The sequence below is a fragment of the Bradysia coprophila genome, chromosome X, assembly GCF_014529535.1.
Source record: "Bradysia coprophila strain Holo2 chromosome X, BU_Bcop_v1, whole genome shotgun sequence".
In the NCBI taxonomy this organism is placed as follows: domain Eukaryota; kingdom Metazoa; phylum Arthropoda; class Insecta; order Diptera; family Sciaridae; genus Bradysia; species Bradysia coprophila.
In genome coordinates, this window is record NC_050737.1 from 9,240,587 (window position 1) to 9,257,301 (window position 16,715).

General features: G+C 33.7%; 2 protein-coding genes across 2 annotated transcripts in view; both read left to right on the forward strand.

Moving 5' to 3' along the window:
* The first annotated feature begins 313 nt into the window (after nucleotides 1-313).
* Nucleotides 314-2,301, forward strand: LOC119080591. Its single transcript, XM_037188989.1, has 2 exons — nucleotides 314-443; nucleotides 515-2,301. The coding sequence occupies exons 1-2, from the start codon at nucleotides 356-358 to the stop codon at nucleotides 1,921-1,923; spliced, it is 1,497 nt and encodes a 498-aa protein (XP_037044884.1). The 5' UTR covers nucleotides 314-355; the 3' UTR covers nucleotides 1,924-2,301.
* Nucleotides 2,302-10,731: 8,430 nt separating this feature from the next.
* The window catches only part of LOC119080428 (low-density lipoprotein receptor-related protein 2), a 110,133-nt gene continuing 104,149 nt past the window's right edge, over nucleotides 10,732-16,715 (forward strand). The window contains exon 1 of the mRNA XM_037188785.1: nucleotides 10,732-11,245. The gene's annotated coding sequence lies outside the window, so the exon portion shown is untranslated. The remainder of the gene's footprint in view (nucleotides 11,246-16,715) is intronic.

The window sequence follows — 16,715 nt, forward strand, 5'->3', positions numbered from 1 at the left end:
TTAAACAGAAATTTGCAATTTGCATTGAAAACCCGACGCGACCCGATCGAAATCAATTGAAATAACAAGAAAAATGAATCGGATCGGACCGTTTTTCCCCGCAAAGTCCGGAACCACAATGTTGTGAGGGATAGTGTTCAAAAAATGAGGAAAGAATGTCAAAGTGAGTAATGAAATAAAATCGGAAGACTGGCATTAACAAAGGCATAAAGTTTCGCATGTCCAAAAAGTTCAAGTGGTTCAAAGCTAGTTTTTTGCGACATTCAAACGGCGTGCTCTAATATTTAATGTATAACGTGTATAACCCATACATCCCACCGTTCTTATCCGTCGATCATATCTGTCATAACTTTTGATGTTGGAACAGCAATGTAGACCTACGAAAATTTTTAGTGCCTCAATTGGAAACGAACCTAAATTCAAAGTCATAGACAAAGTATATTGTAGGTGCTCTACCACACCTTACTGATTAATTATTTGATAGCCACGTCTCATATAACGTTTTTTATTACAGCCTTTCGAAAGCCAAAAATCTTAGCCACAATTACAATGTCGAATCTAGATCAACGCAATATACTACTTCTCAACGACGACTGTTTCTACCATATCTTCAAGTTTCTTCCGATAATCGAATGGTGTTCACTACGGGAAACATGTACCCGTTTTCGGACAATTTCTGATTATTTATTTAAAAGACAAGCCGAAACGTTTCGACTGTTATCATATAATTTCACTGTCAATGAAGTGAAACGTGTGCTCCGAAATTTTGGGCAATTCATCAAGAAGCTGTCGATCAATCAAAACTATTTTAGGGGAGACGAAGATTTTAATGAATTGTTGCCTTACCTGGAATGCTATTGCCGGTCATTATCCGATGTGAAATTCGTCAACTTCAATGCAACGCTAACAATGGTCGTACATCGTGAACAATTTTTTTCGAATTTGCAACGGTTGGTGGTGGATCAATGGACAGACGAACAAGCATTGGCTTGTTGCTTATCTGATTGTGTTTCACTAAAAGAATTGGTATTGATACGTCTGACAAACATTCCGGGAGATAGTTTGGCATATGGACGGATCAAATCTTTAGAATCGCTTACGATGAATTGCTGCGACGATTTCAACTACGACACTCTAAAGACATTTCTTGCCAAAAATTGGCAGTTGACCAAAGTCAAATTTTTTACTCTAAAATTTCGGAATGAGCACGATGCCGACCACCTTATGGATTATGTTGCCAACACGTTAGCAACGTTGGAGGCACTTAGTGTTCACTTCAATATGATATTCAGACCAAATGTACTACCTGTAACAAGACTGGCTTCACTTAAGAAATTCGAAATTAATACGATGTACGTCGACGAATGTACAGTGAATCAACTTCTCACCAACCTGGCCGTGCATAATAAAATCGAAGACCTGCATTTGGCCTTATTCAAATGTACAGATGAGTCACTTCAACGATTGCTGTCATTGAAAAGTTTAAAAATACTCAAGTTCACCGAAATGAATCACTTGGACGGTGACATCTGTAAAAGGCTAGCCACCCAACTACCAGCCCTCTCTGAGGTGCATATTATCGAATGCAATGACACTACACTCAATGAGATCAAACAGTTCGTCCTTCATTTACCGCACTTAAAGCGAATCGTATACAATCGTGTGGATGATACGTTACCGTCAGTAACGTCGGAATTGCTTTTGTCTTTGGTCGAAACCAGGAGAGCGCAACCAACGAAGGATGTCTTACTGATTTTCTTGAACGATGACGACCTGTCAGATATCCAAAATGATTGGATAGAACCAGGAATTTTAGCTGGGTGTTCGTACGTTGTGAGATTAATACCGCTGGATAAGGAGCATCGCAGAACGGTGTTCGAATATGGTAGTCGTTTTATGAGAGGATCCCTTTATCAGTGGTAAGATAGTCGATCAGTTATGGTGATGATTTAACATTTTGATGATTCTTAGTATATTCGATGTCTGAGATAGTGGTCGCGATATCCTAGAATAATTTACAAAAAATAAGTTTTTAAACTTAACAAATTACAGATTTCAGTTCACTAAACATTATTTTATATGTGTAGTGTGTTCTAAAATAGTTCTAAATACGAAAATAATGTACCCGATACCCAACAGGATCGAATTTAAGTACAAAAACGGTGAAATGAATCGTAATTTCTCCCAATTTTCATATGAAAACTTATAGTACGATTGTATCGTAAAGTTGTTACTGACGAATTCAATGAATTAAATTTATATTAATAGAATCGATTACCATTTTGAGTTCTTTCACAACAACTGATGCTTAAAATAAAGGCTCTCTACTATCGATTGAAATTAATCTCTTGTAAACTTATCTTGTCTCAATTGTTTCCATGGCCTACGGAGGAATTTATAGACATTTTTGAGAATCTCATTGAATTTTCAAACATTTTGTTCCATAAACAAGCTATGACTGTGTCCAATACTGGGGCTGTCGGGATTCATGGATAAAGGTCAATTTCATACTAGACGACCAAATCAGGCCTAAGTTTTTATTGAATGTTTGGAAATTACGAAAGCGTGTGTTCATAACTAAGACTTAGTTCAACAAAATAGTTTTTTACTTGCCACCCGAAGGTTACAAGATTACTTAAATGAGAAACCAGGCCTCTCACTCTAAATTTGGACTCCTTATTAAGGAATTAAGGAGGTTTTAGCACAAAAATAAGGAGAAATAAGGAAATTGTTAGTTGAAATTAAGGAAAAATGAGGAGAAATTTTTCGATAAAAATCGAAATTATTCTAAGATGCAGCAATTAACATCGGAAGTGTCCGCCTCAACTTTAAAATAAAACGCATTATTGTTTATTTTGACGTATCGTTTTTGTAAAATTCACTTTTATCACGGTGAAAATTTGAATATTTTGGGCGCGCTTAAGGCTTGAATTAGATTCATAGCAAAGCTTAGCTTTAACAATTATCACTGTAAGTGCGCTTCAAAATTCAAAATTTTGACGTACCTACCGTTTTTGTAGGGTGGCAGTTTTCAATCAGTTTTCGATGCGACAAATTTTTTTAAATTTCAGACGTACATACGGCGTGAATTCTCACTTGACCCCACCCTCAAGTTTAAAAGCTTGCTGGATTAGATTTAGATCTCATTAACCCGTTCGAATTTCGAAAAAATAATAAATTGGTGAAAGTATAAAAGTATAAATTTGAAAGAAGTAAGTGTAAATAGGGATAAGACCTTGAATTGTTTGTAGTAAGAAAGCATGTCTGAGACAATGTTAAGGGTGATTTACATGTTAAATCAAATAGTTCTACTCGAGACTCTCGAGCCGAGAGGCGGCGTGGAACCACAAAAATATACGTTAAACCAGTCATGTTGGAACGATCATGAGCTACGACACCAACTTTTTATTAGTGTTCTTTGTGTTAAATAATAAAAATTGTTATTTTTGCAGCTTGGCGATTTTTTTTCCCTAATTTTGATTTCCGTCGATGAATTTTGCGAAAAATAAGGAAAATAAGGATTTTTAAATAAAATAAGGAGGAATAAGGAGGTTTTTATAAAAATAAGGAAAAATAAGGAAATAAGGAGGTGTGAGAGGCCTGGAGAAACTCGAATTCGCATCATGTTGTACTCGAACTTCGCACTTTGAAGAGTTCTTGTAAACAAAGCTGTCACACTAAAGGACACGACAAAAAAAAACACTTGAGGAGATAACAAGGTACAAGGTCAAAAAGATTGCGAAATTTCTTTTTTCAAAAATTAACGTCAAAATTACACGATTGTCCAAGTCACGTCATTCCTAAAGTACCTAAATTTTAATGTTTAGTATTAATAGCCTAGCGCTGTGGGTGTGTTCCAGTGTTACATTGTTAGTCCGTTGCCAAATCACAACGTAAAAAAAGAAACAGGCACGGCCCCTCTAATGATTATCACACTGCTACTGACTGTTTGCTAAACACTGGACGTTCATGTAGTTTTCTGATTACAGAGGTGGGACTTTATTGATTCCAAACATCCTGAATAAAGGACTCACCGATTTGAACTACACTGGAAGAACAATAACGCAGCGACGATTCTCATTTCAGTTTCTTTCTCTTTCTAAAGTGTTCTTGTTGTCCATGGGTTGATGACAATAATTTGTGATAAGACACAAATTTTGTACATCTCTCGGACTGGCAAGTAAAAGACTAGTTTATCAACAAGACTTGTTCTGGTCAAATCCTAATGACAAATTTTCATCAATTAACAGATGTGTTATGTGTAAAGATTTCGAAAACTCTTTTCTTTTGTAGCTATTTTGGGCTAATGGTTAAGCTTTTCAGGAAGAATGTGATTACTAAGCAAGTCACTGCCAATTTTAAGTAATTTTTTAAGAATTTCAAGAATTTTAAGAATTTAATTTCAATTTCCGACATTCTTCAATTTTTGATTTTTTTCTATTTTCAAGATTCTTGAAAATTCTCAAGATTCCTAACTCGATCACTTTCATGAAATTGACGATTTTCAAGATTTCGAAGAATTTACAATTATCAATTTGATGAGTAGATTATTCTAGATTATTCTAGTGAAACCCTCTCAACTTGGATAAGTCACCAGGACCTTCCTTTCATAAGATATTTGGGAACACAACATCTTTGACTGATTTAAAACATAAAAAATAGGGTGGATCGATTTAAAAAATTTTAATCCAAGTGTTTTATATAGTGTTTTATAACCGGTCGAGTCCCATGATCATTTTTCCTAAAAAAGTTCTTTTCATTTTAAGTTTGCCGCCCGATGAATTTTCTACTAGTGATTTCAAAGTTTCAAAGTCATCCTGAAGCAACAGAAGTCAAGAAATAGGTTGTACTGAAACAGACTAAACTCAGCTTTCCAGCGATGCGTACTTGTCATCATTACTGTTACAGAGTTAGGGAGTCTTTTCCTTGTAAAAACGCTCTACTCGAGCCTAGAATTTAAGTCCCTTCTGAAAGTGAAAATTTTGAAGTTTTTGTCGGACATACAGTCAAATGTCATAATTAGAAAGAAGATGATGGAGCAGATCATTTACTATAAATGTTTGAAAAATACCCTACATGTAAAAAAGGCTCTACTCAAAAATTACTCGGGTGGCACACTTAAAATTAAAAAAAATCTTTTTTCTGAGAAATGATTACGTTACACGGCCTGTTATGGAACTTTACTTTATGCGCGTTTTGGATTAAAATAAAAAATTTTAATCGATCCACCCTATTAAAAACGTTCTAACGGCAATGATAATCATCGAGAAAATTGAAAATTATATCTACCAGACCAAATCTAGTGTTTCGCTGGCGTATCCGCGTGACCTTCCCAAGTTTACAACCTTGAGTGACAGCTAGTCTTGTTAAATTCGTTAGTATCTATGTCACACGGGCAGGTTATTAGTTTTAGGCACATGGAAAAGTCAGTCAAGCTCAAAATGTTCAAATAAGTTATGTGTAAAACATAGTTTCGTGCGAAACAACGGCAAAGTTATACATGTGATAGAACGGCGAAATTATCCGATGTTAAGTGCACTCACTCCACGTAATGGGCATAATATGAGATGTATAAGTACTTTGTCTTCTGCATCAAAATTACTTTCTTGGTTCTGGTATGCAAATATAAAACCACGTTGTCTGTGTATGTGTATCTAATTTGTTAGTTTAGCTGCATATATATCTATGAATTGGTACAATTTACTCAAGAGTTTCGAGATTATATAATTATATATAATGAAACAAACATTAATTTCGTTGAAGATTAAATTCGAGGATATGTGGCTGATGCTTTACGGTTTTGCAAGAAATTATTTTATTCTATTCAGTACTAACACTTCGGACGTCCGGGAACCTGATCTGATGAAGGGTTAGAACAGTAGGCTTTTTAAAATTCAAAATTTTGTATTTCAAAGATCGAATAGGACAATGGAATGACGAATGAAATTACTGTAACAGGATCCATTTCCTCTAAAATACGATTTTTGACACCAGGCTGCTTCCATTGGTCAAAGCTTTAATACCCAAAACGGAGCTTCGTGTCAAGAGTATTGGGAATTGCTATATATGCTCCTACCTGCACACGATATTTTAGACATTACGTAGTCCGTAAGTGACGTTCAGCTACTATGGTGACATAATATCTACATTTCATTCTTAATTTCTTCCGTCTCTGTAGAGAATTTTGTACACAACAAGTCGTTATAAATTACACAAACGCGGTTCGTTATGAAAATGCATTTTCATCAGAATGTTGTTGGTTATTCTTAGAATTCTAAACAATTCCGTTGGGGCAAACACAAACCAATCTGAAATTGAAATTGAAAACTGTAATTAGTCTGTGTCATTTATGTCAACATTTTAAGTTTAGAGATATAAGAGCAATGTATTTGCCACAATACAAGCTAAAATATCAACTTAAATATCCAACTGCATTCGGTTGGATTTATTTTCTTGCTCATGACTTGAATTTTCTTTAAAGCACTGAAATCGATAGACAGCCCCAGTGACGTAATGTCGTAATAAAGTTCAGCAATAATTCTGATAGCGTTACAATGGTAAGAGATATGAATTGAGGTTCTTAAAGTTGAATTTTAGAGGTTGCCACAACATTTTTTGAGATGTTTTCAGAACCTTTTAGAACATCAAGGTCATAATTCCGAATACCCTTAAAGTCGTTGTAATCAATAAATGTTGAAGTGATAAGATTACAGCCACTCATTGATGAGGTTATGTAAGCCACTCATAAATTGCAATTACCGCCAAGGATTTATGCATATCGCCATTTTCTAATTAGGGCAAAATAATCAGTACTAGGAATGTTGGTAAGTTTCTCTGTATTTAGATTTTTGATAATAATAAGCAAATAAAGATACCATTCAACCAACCAAAGAGAGTAACACATCAAAATCAAATCAAAGTATTGAATACTCGAAAATTCATCAATTCAGTTGACAAAATAAAAATTTTCAAAGGTCAGGATTTGCGTCTAGTTCAAATAGACTCATCAATTTTGTTTTAAGAATCCTTAATCACTGTAGAACCTCTCAGGACCATGCCATGAAACACTTAACAGTCAAAAATACATGTGCCCAGGAACAAAAATAAGGAACTCAGCACGACGCCTTCTTATGTATACTTAACATGGAAAATATAATTTAGATATAGAGAGATTCTTTTGAAAAGCCGCCTACCAAGATCGGACCCATTTCGCCTGGGATTGATATATACATGGTTTGAAAGGTCTTTGCCAGTAGACCTCAAAACAGGCCTCACACGGTCTCTAGCCGCACCTGGTTGCTGGTTGAACATCTCCGGAGTTGGTAAAATGGTGATTTTTATCCGAATTTTTTGGCCGTTATAAACGATCGTCCCGGGCGAGAGTGGGCTCGTTAGAAAGCTGAGTTCAAGTAGTTTCGGGTCATGCCTAGTTTAATTTAATTCATTGATATATGTTTGCAAAAATCTGCAAGAAAAATTTTCAAAATCTGTGTGAACTTTAGACAGGTCTGGGCTGGTACTGATGACGCTTAATGGGAACCTAACATGCTAGTCGTAACATACATTGTCTAAGCTTTCCATTGATACCCCATTTGCAGTGCTGGTGATTGCCGACATAACAGAATTTTATGTTAGCACAACCGTAAAACTCGTAAAACTCGCCAGCAATCACCAGCATTGCAAATGGGGTATCAATGGAAAGCTTAGACAATGTATGTTACGACTAGCATGTTAGGTTCCCATTTAGCGTCATCAGCACCAGCCCAGACCTGTCTAAAGTTCACACAGATTTTGAAAATTTTTCTTGCAGATTTTTGCAAACATATATCAATGAATTAAATTAAACTAGGCATGACCCGAAACTACTTGAACTCAGCTTTCCAACGAGCCCACTCTCGCCCGGGAAGATCGTTTATAACGGCCAAAAAATTCGGATAAAAATCACCATTTTACCAACATCGGAGATGTTCAACCAGCAACCAGGTGTGGCTAGAGACCGTGTGAGGCCTGTTTTGAGGTCTACTGGCAAAGACCTTTCAAACCATGTATATATCAATCCCAGGCGAAATGGGTCCGATTTTGGTAGGCGGCTTTTCAAAAGAATCCCTCATAGCTTTAAGCGATAAACACATTTATAGAATCTAAGTGTCCAAAATAGTTTAAAATATTTTTGTTTAGGCCAAGATGTTGAAGGTCTATAATTTTGAATAGTTCGGGCATATTTTTAAGATTTTAATTCCATAAAAGTTCCAAAAATCTTTAAAAAAAAAATTGCTTAAAATTACTAAATTCTTGAATTTTTTAAACATTTTTTAGAAACATGGTAAAAACTCCAATTAAATTCTTAAAAAAGCCCTTACATAACTAAAGACTCTGGATGATTAGGATATTGTTTAAATAATAATCCATTTAAAAGAGTTACTTGTATGAGCCTGAGCCTGTGCCTACATTTTGCACACTAATATGTACTTGATTTTAAAAAAAATGCTTAGCGACACCTACCTGTCATACAGAGATGCAAATATGGGATCAAAATGTTTTAGGTCCGAGTGGATATTACTCCCAAAAAGGTAATTCTTCAGGGATTAGATTTTTGATCTCTACTAAGAATTGAACAAATTTGCGAAACCCGGCCATAAATTAAAGTATTCAAGGTCAGCCTGAAAGTTGAAATAACTTGGAACTTAGAAACATTTAGAGGGATTTTTTTGAAAGTGGACCAGGCTCCGTCGGAGCTTTTTTTTTGCGACGGTTTGTTCATATGCCCAGATAGCCCTTGGTCCCAATAGTCCAAAACCGCAGTCGTTTAATTTTCATGTTTGCGTCTTGGCTGGTGGTGAAGGTGCAAAAGTCAAAAAAAGGGTGTTTTTATACGTGATTTACTGCCGCTACAGACAATGGACACACATGTGTGGCGGCTCGTTGGATAGGTACTGTCCAGGAGAACCGGGGCAAGCATAGATATCTTACATGTTCTGTGCCATTGTTTGAAAATAACAAAAATATTGTGTCAGTCAAAGGCCGTAAATTTTGATGAACTTCAAAAGGTGATATCTCGCACCTGGAGAATGTTTATGGTTAGATCATTGGATGCAGACATCAAAAACAGCATAGTTCGTGTATTTTTCTAAAATCAATATTTTGCTTTCGAGTGTAGGAAGACATTTGCTTTATACCCAAAAAAGTAACCTGAAACCTTTCACTTCTATGGCAATTGAGGTATAATTGTAGAGCTGGGTTAAGCCTCTATCAGGGCAACCACTGATCTGTACAACAACAGTCACCAGGTACAAAATATCACCTAATAAAGCTCATCAAAATTTCCCGCCTTTGACTGATACATACTTTTTGTTATTTTTGAATAGTGCTTGAGTACACATTTGATATCTGTCTTTGCCCCGGGTCTCCTGGACAGTACCTATCAAACGAGCCGCCACACATGTGTGTCCATCGTCTGCAGCGGCAGTAAATCACGTATAAAAAACACCCTTTTTCGACTTTTGCACCTTCACCACCAGCCAAGACGCAAACATGAAAATTAAACGACTGCGGTTTTGGACTATTGGGACCAAGGGCTATCTGGGCATATGAACAAACCGTCGCAAAAAAATAGCTCCGACGGAGCCTGGTCCACTTTCAAAAAAATCCCTCTTAGTAATCTCTGGGATAAAATTTTAATTCCATAAAAGATTCGGTCACGTACTATTAATCACAAAAAGACCTAGTTCCAAATTTTTTCTGTTAATGTGATTCACTTAAGGTGACGTTTTTATAAGAAATCTCTGTTCCGCCTGTAGAGGCGCCACAATATTTTTTTATGCAATTCGAGATCATAATGTTCGAAAACTGCGAACTTTATATCGCTCTTTTGCATAAAACGTTGTATGAATCTCGGTGCGAAGTAGTTGATTAGGCTCACGATATGTATTATGACACACGGCCTATAATGACATTACTAATTTTAAATCTATTAGTGGTGTTTTAACAAATCCTGATGTCAAAAGGAAACTCTTCACGAATCAGCACCGCAGTAAATCAGCACCCAACATTAGCCCATCGAATAATGCAATATACATTTATTACATTTACTGGTGGCAAAATAATCAAATTTGCAATTTCACGTGTTTAACAACCACCACCACCAACATTTTAATTATCCGATTTTGACTGTGTTAATACTGAGGACAGGAAATTGGTTTTCGATAGAAATGTCGATATCTGACTGAATGATCTTACAATTCTTGTTGATGAAAAAAAAAAACTATCTTCAAATGTCGAAATCATTAAAATCGATTATCTTAATTGTACAAAAAAAAATCTAAAAACTATTTACAGTACTATCTATCTACATTACGAGAAATGTGAATCCAAAGATCCAACAAAGCTCGACAAATAAGAAGCACTTTATATATCAAAGTAATATCTAAGAGCAACACGTCGCATCGTCATCAAAATGTATCTATATATTTGTATGGAGTGTATAGAAATGTACATCATTACATTGTGATGCAAAGGTTGAAATTTTCAAAATTAAAATGCTGCATTGAATGAGAAGTCACTTTTACAATAAAACGGTGCATTTTTTTCTAATAAATCATGACACTATAAGGGTACCTCCAATTTACCATATTATTTACATGATTTTACTTACTACGGCAACTATAGTATACTATATACACACCAACAACAACAACATCAACCGATAACACTTTGAAGCATCAAACTGAATGATACAAATGATTAGAGTTCAGAATAAAGAAAAATAAAAAAAGCGAAAAAGCACGAAAATGAATTAACATCATTGCCATCATACCATACCACCAATACCATGAGCAACAATCGTCGAACTCACCATCACCAACCTTACACACAGTTCATTCAAATTTCAGTCAGTCGCTCTCGGAGCGTTGTCGTGAATGTATTATATTTTGTTACAGAGACGTTGTTTGGTGATGAACGTATTGTGAAAATTTTTAAACTAAAAAGAAGCAAAAAACGAATAAATAAATATAAAAAAAAATCGGGAACGTGGAATACTTAGAGTTGACTGCAGTCAGTGTCAGTTAATAAACTGTGTCATTCGTATTGAATAAATGAGCGCGATTCGTACGTATAGTTGGTTTAACTATTTTGTGTTATTTTAGAAGTAAAACAAAAAAATAAATTTAAAAGAAGAGTTTAAGAAACGTACATGGTTTTTGGTGTGGAGTTAGAGCCGTTTTGCGAAGATCTAACGTATTAAAAGGTGAAAATTAATGGTTTTATAAAAGAAATTAAAGAAAGAAAAATTATAATGAAAAAAATAATAATTTTTTTTATAATGAAAGATGAGTGGAATTCGTTGTTACAATGTGATAAATCATCTGAACAAGCTTTTCTCTTTTTCGTTTAGATGATGATATTTATTGTTATAAGTGTAATTTATATACCTTCCACTTTACTTAACGAAAAGAAAAAAAAAAATTACTTTTGTGACTTAAGCAGACGTATATCTTCACTTGAGTATAATATAATATGATTTGACGAAAAAAAAATAAATAAATAAAAACCACATCGCATATAGAAGATATTATATACTACACATACCTATTGTGGTCTTACTGAAACAATATTTCTTTATTTTCGGGAGACGTGAATGCGAAATCAAGTAATAAAAAGAATTTCATTCATACGTCATCAAAAGAGCACTATACTCTTATAAAAAAACGCAAAGCTACACACGAGCAAAGAAGAAAAAAAAAATTTGTTTAATTCTAACAATACCAATTGTTCCAGCAATTGTTATATACTTTTGTGGAGCGATAAATCAAAAACTATAGTGAATAACAATGAATGCTGCGCTGCACATTCATATATTTTTGTATGCCCTCTCCATATCTATATAATTCATATATGGTCTCGTATTTATACATTTTTGTCAAGCAATATAACACCGAATGCAAATTCTGGGACATGTAAATTAATTACATTGAAAAACAGAGAAAAAAAAATTATTTATTAACAAATTTCTACGTGATTTCTTTGGATAATCAGTTTTGTTTTTGATTTTTTTTTTTCATTCGTTCGTTTCAATTTTTTTCTCAATAATATAAAAAAAAATATTTTGTATATTGGCTCCTCTACCACGGGTGTTGATATAAAAAATTCTAACTTGTTTCTCTTCGTAATTTGTATTTTTTTTCTCCTACATTTTCTTAACTTTGTTACTAAATGTATTAAATTGAAGATCGTGATTGGATATAAAAACAACATTTTAATTTGCGTATACCCGAGTATCTTATACGGTATAGGTAAATAATAAATAAATAAAAACTTGCAACGTGTACAGAATATAATCTCGGACGCAGAGAATATTATAATAATTCTAGCTTACCACTCAATATAGGTAAAATAAAAGACAACACATGTACATATAGATGTGATGATGCGATATATGTATGAATATATATAGATTTATACAGAGAGCCATGCTCAAATATTTTAATGTTATAAACTGCTATACAAATACGATTTACCGGTTTTCGATTTACCTGTGTGGTTGGATCTCTTAATGGTGTTGTGAAAATATTCTTCTTCTTCTTTCTTTTTATTTTTTTCAAGAAAAATTTTTACTTCCATTTTACCTAATGTTATTTAGAAGATGGCAAATGGTATAACATCTAAACAGTACAAACAGTATAACACATATAATTATATTTCTATAACATAATTTTATGTATATATAGATATACACGTACCGTGGCTATAGGTATAATATTATACCACACATTTACATTTTATTTTTAAAAAATTGTTATATGTACCTTATTTTCAACTTGTTTTTATGAGTGGAGTTTACAAGCCAAAGTCATGTGCAAGTGAAGTTGTTTGGTATGTGGTATGTGTCGGAGTGTGCATATATGTATGTTGTGTTTTTTTTCTAACTAAACCTTATTAACATGATGCAAATTTAGAGAAGTCATTGTTACTCACTCATTACAGTTTTTTTTTTGTGTGTAACTTTTCGAATTCTTCTGAATTATTTGTTTTTTTATTTACTAACAGCAACAAATGACTGTAATTACCATTTGACTTTGCAATAATTCAATCGAAGATGTTCATCAATTGTAATGCTAAATTATAGAGATACATTATTTGAAGAAACGAAAAAAAAAAAATTATATGAGTGATCACTCTGATCAGTGTATTAAATATATTTTTTTTGTTATCTTCATCGTTACAAAATCATGATCTATGTCTGACCAGTCAGATAAAATGAGACGCGTTTTTGCAATATATACCTATACACATATTTAGTGGTCATCAATAGCGGCGGAAACTAGTTTTACGTTTAACGTCAATTTATTATTTATCATTTTGCTGGTTTTGAGTGAATTTCAGTCTGTTAAATATTTCAAATTTAACGATGGAAAATTCATCCATACGTAAACATTTCAGAGAGTGAGCGATATACGAAAATTCCATAAAACATCTCTAATCCGTTAGTGACAAGCTGGATAATTTTTTGAAGTTGGGTTTAGGAACTCTCATAAAGATTAAGCAGACAGATTTCCGAAGGAGACATTCCACAAATATAGGTTTTACCATGAAGTCATGACTTTTGCTTTTGATTTGTTAGAAAACTCTGTGTTCAGTTGATGAATTAGCTTAGAATTGGTTACTAAAGGATACACAATTTTTATTAAATGTTTTGTCTCCAGAAAAAGGAAAAGGCTGTAATGCTCAAATGTAACAGATTTTTGTAAAATTCAATTTCTAGTACATTTCATCGTAAATGTCAGTGCTCCATTTTTTTGTGAACCAACTTCATTGCTATGATATTTCGTAGATATATACCAGAGTGAGGTTATTTCATCAAAAATTAGCCTGCAAAGTGAAGAACAATGGAGTACAGAAAATACTTGTGACGCCTCTTCAGGCCAACGGAGATTTCGTATACAATGTTTTTTTTTTTCATTTGCCATTTATTACGATCCATGATTATTTATTTTGAAATTGATAGAAAGCCCATTAGTGCCTCATTTTTCAGCGTTAAATTATACCCAGTGCCATACAATAGCATTTTAACTGAATCCGCCAATAGGATATTGCATCCACTTAATCGGCCAGTTTCCAATAATTACCAGTAGCTTTTGTGCAGCAAATAAAACAATTGCAACGTTTGACTGGAATGATGGTTAATGCGACCATTCTCCATGGAGATAAATTGATCACAATAATTTGATTAACGGTCGTTCGTTTCCTCTCAAATCCCAAATCGTCAATAAATCGGTAATTTGAATACTGAAATGGCTTAATATTCGGAAAGAGGTTTGCCGTTATGCATATAATCTTCGTTTCGGTAAAATTTTGCAAACTTTTGCTAAATATGGTTTGTGGATTAACTTTCATTCATGATAACGTATGCTTTACAGCCTCAGGAAATTATTAACTGAAAAAAAAACGACAAAATTATGTTCTTGTATGGCTGCAATTTCTTTCAATGATAAAAAAGCCCGAAAAAGAACCATTATCGCCTTCTATTTCTGTGCGCCGACTTAAAACTTTTGAATTCATGCACAAATTGGATCATTTACAACAACAAAAAAAAATTAAAAAAAAAGTTCTTCCCAACTTAGTTTTTACTTAAAAGTTACGAGCTTTTTTAAAATATTTTCTCTGCTCAACATTGCATAATGTTTGATATGCTTCCACTTGGTATAGCCTACATGAAGTACACAAAAAAGCACCATAGTCGATTCAATGGATAACTTTATTATTAATTACAAAAATAGCTCAACGGTGCAACTTGGCTTGTTTGCTTGCTTATTTATAATGAAATTACCGGCAAACAGCCGACAAAAAACCTAATTCATTTTTGTCGTTCAAATGCATTACAACGTTGGACATGGTAGTACAGACAAATGTAATTAAGGAACGATAGGAGGACCAGACATGTCAAAAGAGTTCAATTTCGAGAAATTGAAGATAGTTTGTACACTACCTCCGACAGTTGTAAGGTCAATTAATTTCGAGAGAAGACAAAAGTAGAAGTTCGAACTGACGATGTCAGATAATTTGTTTATGAGTTCGATCGATTTTTGTTTATGTTTCTCTCTTTTCTTACTTCGCTTATTTTATGACAATGTTATTAAACAACAGGACGGTATTTTGATGTCGAAATGTTCTTGTGGCTGAGAGAATTCAATGAAAACTAAATTGAGCCTGTACAGATGTAAACATATGTAAAGTCTAAGCCTATTTTTAGATGAGTTGAACTATGTTGTAATATTTTTCGACTCGCTATCACTTGCGTAGTTCCCGTGTGCTCGAGACCTTTACATTTCATTTACATTATCCCAACTAAAATTTAAAAACCGAATATCCAACATTAAATAATGGTCGATCTTACCGAAGGCCAATCACAAGGCCATTAGAGATTAGTTTCCCCGCTTGACCCTGCTATCATTGTGTGGATGACTACAATTGAATGTCAAGATTTCTTTTAATTCTCGAATTATCAGGAAAACCATAAATTACAACGTTTTCCCACTCACGAAGCTAGTTCGCCGATTCAGTCAATCCATCTGGCATTCTGCTGCTGTGGTGCTTGGTAGTAATGACTTTTATGCAAATTGCCATGAAATTGTCGCATTAATTTCTTATCAACTCTTTTGTCGTCCGTTGGTTTTAATTTAGTCTACCTGGTTGATGGTGTTCTAGTTTAACGGTCTTAAACTTTAGTTGCTTTCATTCATCGATTTCTTTGATGAGGTTTTTTTAAACTTAAAACAAAAAAAGAGAGAAATAGAAAAACCTGACCGTCCACTCGATCACGAAAGAAGTTAAGAAACTGTTGGTGCCGTTATCATCACTTTACTGACCGCTAAAATTTGAGACTGTGTGTGGTACGAATCCACCATACCGTAATGCTTGAATTCTGTCGCAAAAGTCGATGGATTGTGTAAGAAATAGATGGAATCCATAAACTTTAAATTAAACTTTTAATTCTTCTTTGTAACATTAAATGGCAAATTCTTTCAATTCCGTTTTAGGAAACTCATCAATAACACAAAACGTATTCATTACTCAAATTTCCATTTTACCCAATATATGCCTTCCAAATATGTAATTGAATATTCTGAAGTCTTTTACCTACACGAATTTAATGGTATATAGGTATTCTTCACTGCTAATTGACATTTAATTCCCTATAATTATATTCAACATATTATACACCTTACTTACAATAAGACCCATTCCACATTAGGTATATATATTTACGCTGGTACACATACACAATTGATGGTAAACGTCGTAGCATAAAAGTCATGTGCATTTACAAATAGGTTTATATTCAAGAGACTTTTACACGAAATGTAAAATTGAAATTTTCATGACGACGTGATTCATTGAATACGAAAAGAAGAAGAAGTTTAAAAAAAAATCTCATGGATTATGCCATTGACTTGTTAAAATACACTAACACACATTTTTAGTTGAAGATTCGAAATTGAAATTTCTTTCCAGAATAATCACGATTAAATCGGTACGAGAGATTTTTTTTAGCATTTAAACTTCTATGAGCTAATATGAATTCATGAAGACTTTATTTTTTATGTTCAAAACGAAACTGTTAATGCAGTGAATTTGACTAACAAAATAACCTGAATTTTTTCATCTTTTTTTTCTCACTCTTCTATCGATAAATTTTAGGTTAGCAAGCAAGTAACTTT

Excerpts from the sequence above, each read along its gene's own strand:
- LOC119080591 (XM_037188989.1), top strand. The coding sequence starts at position 356 with ATGTTGGAACAGCAATGTAGACCTACGAAAATTTTTAGTGCCTCAATT. Across the intron at positions 444-514 it reads AGTCATAGACAAAGTATATT|CCTTTCGAAAGCCAAAAATC; the intron begins GTAGGTGCTCTA and ends TTTTTATTACAG.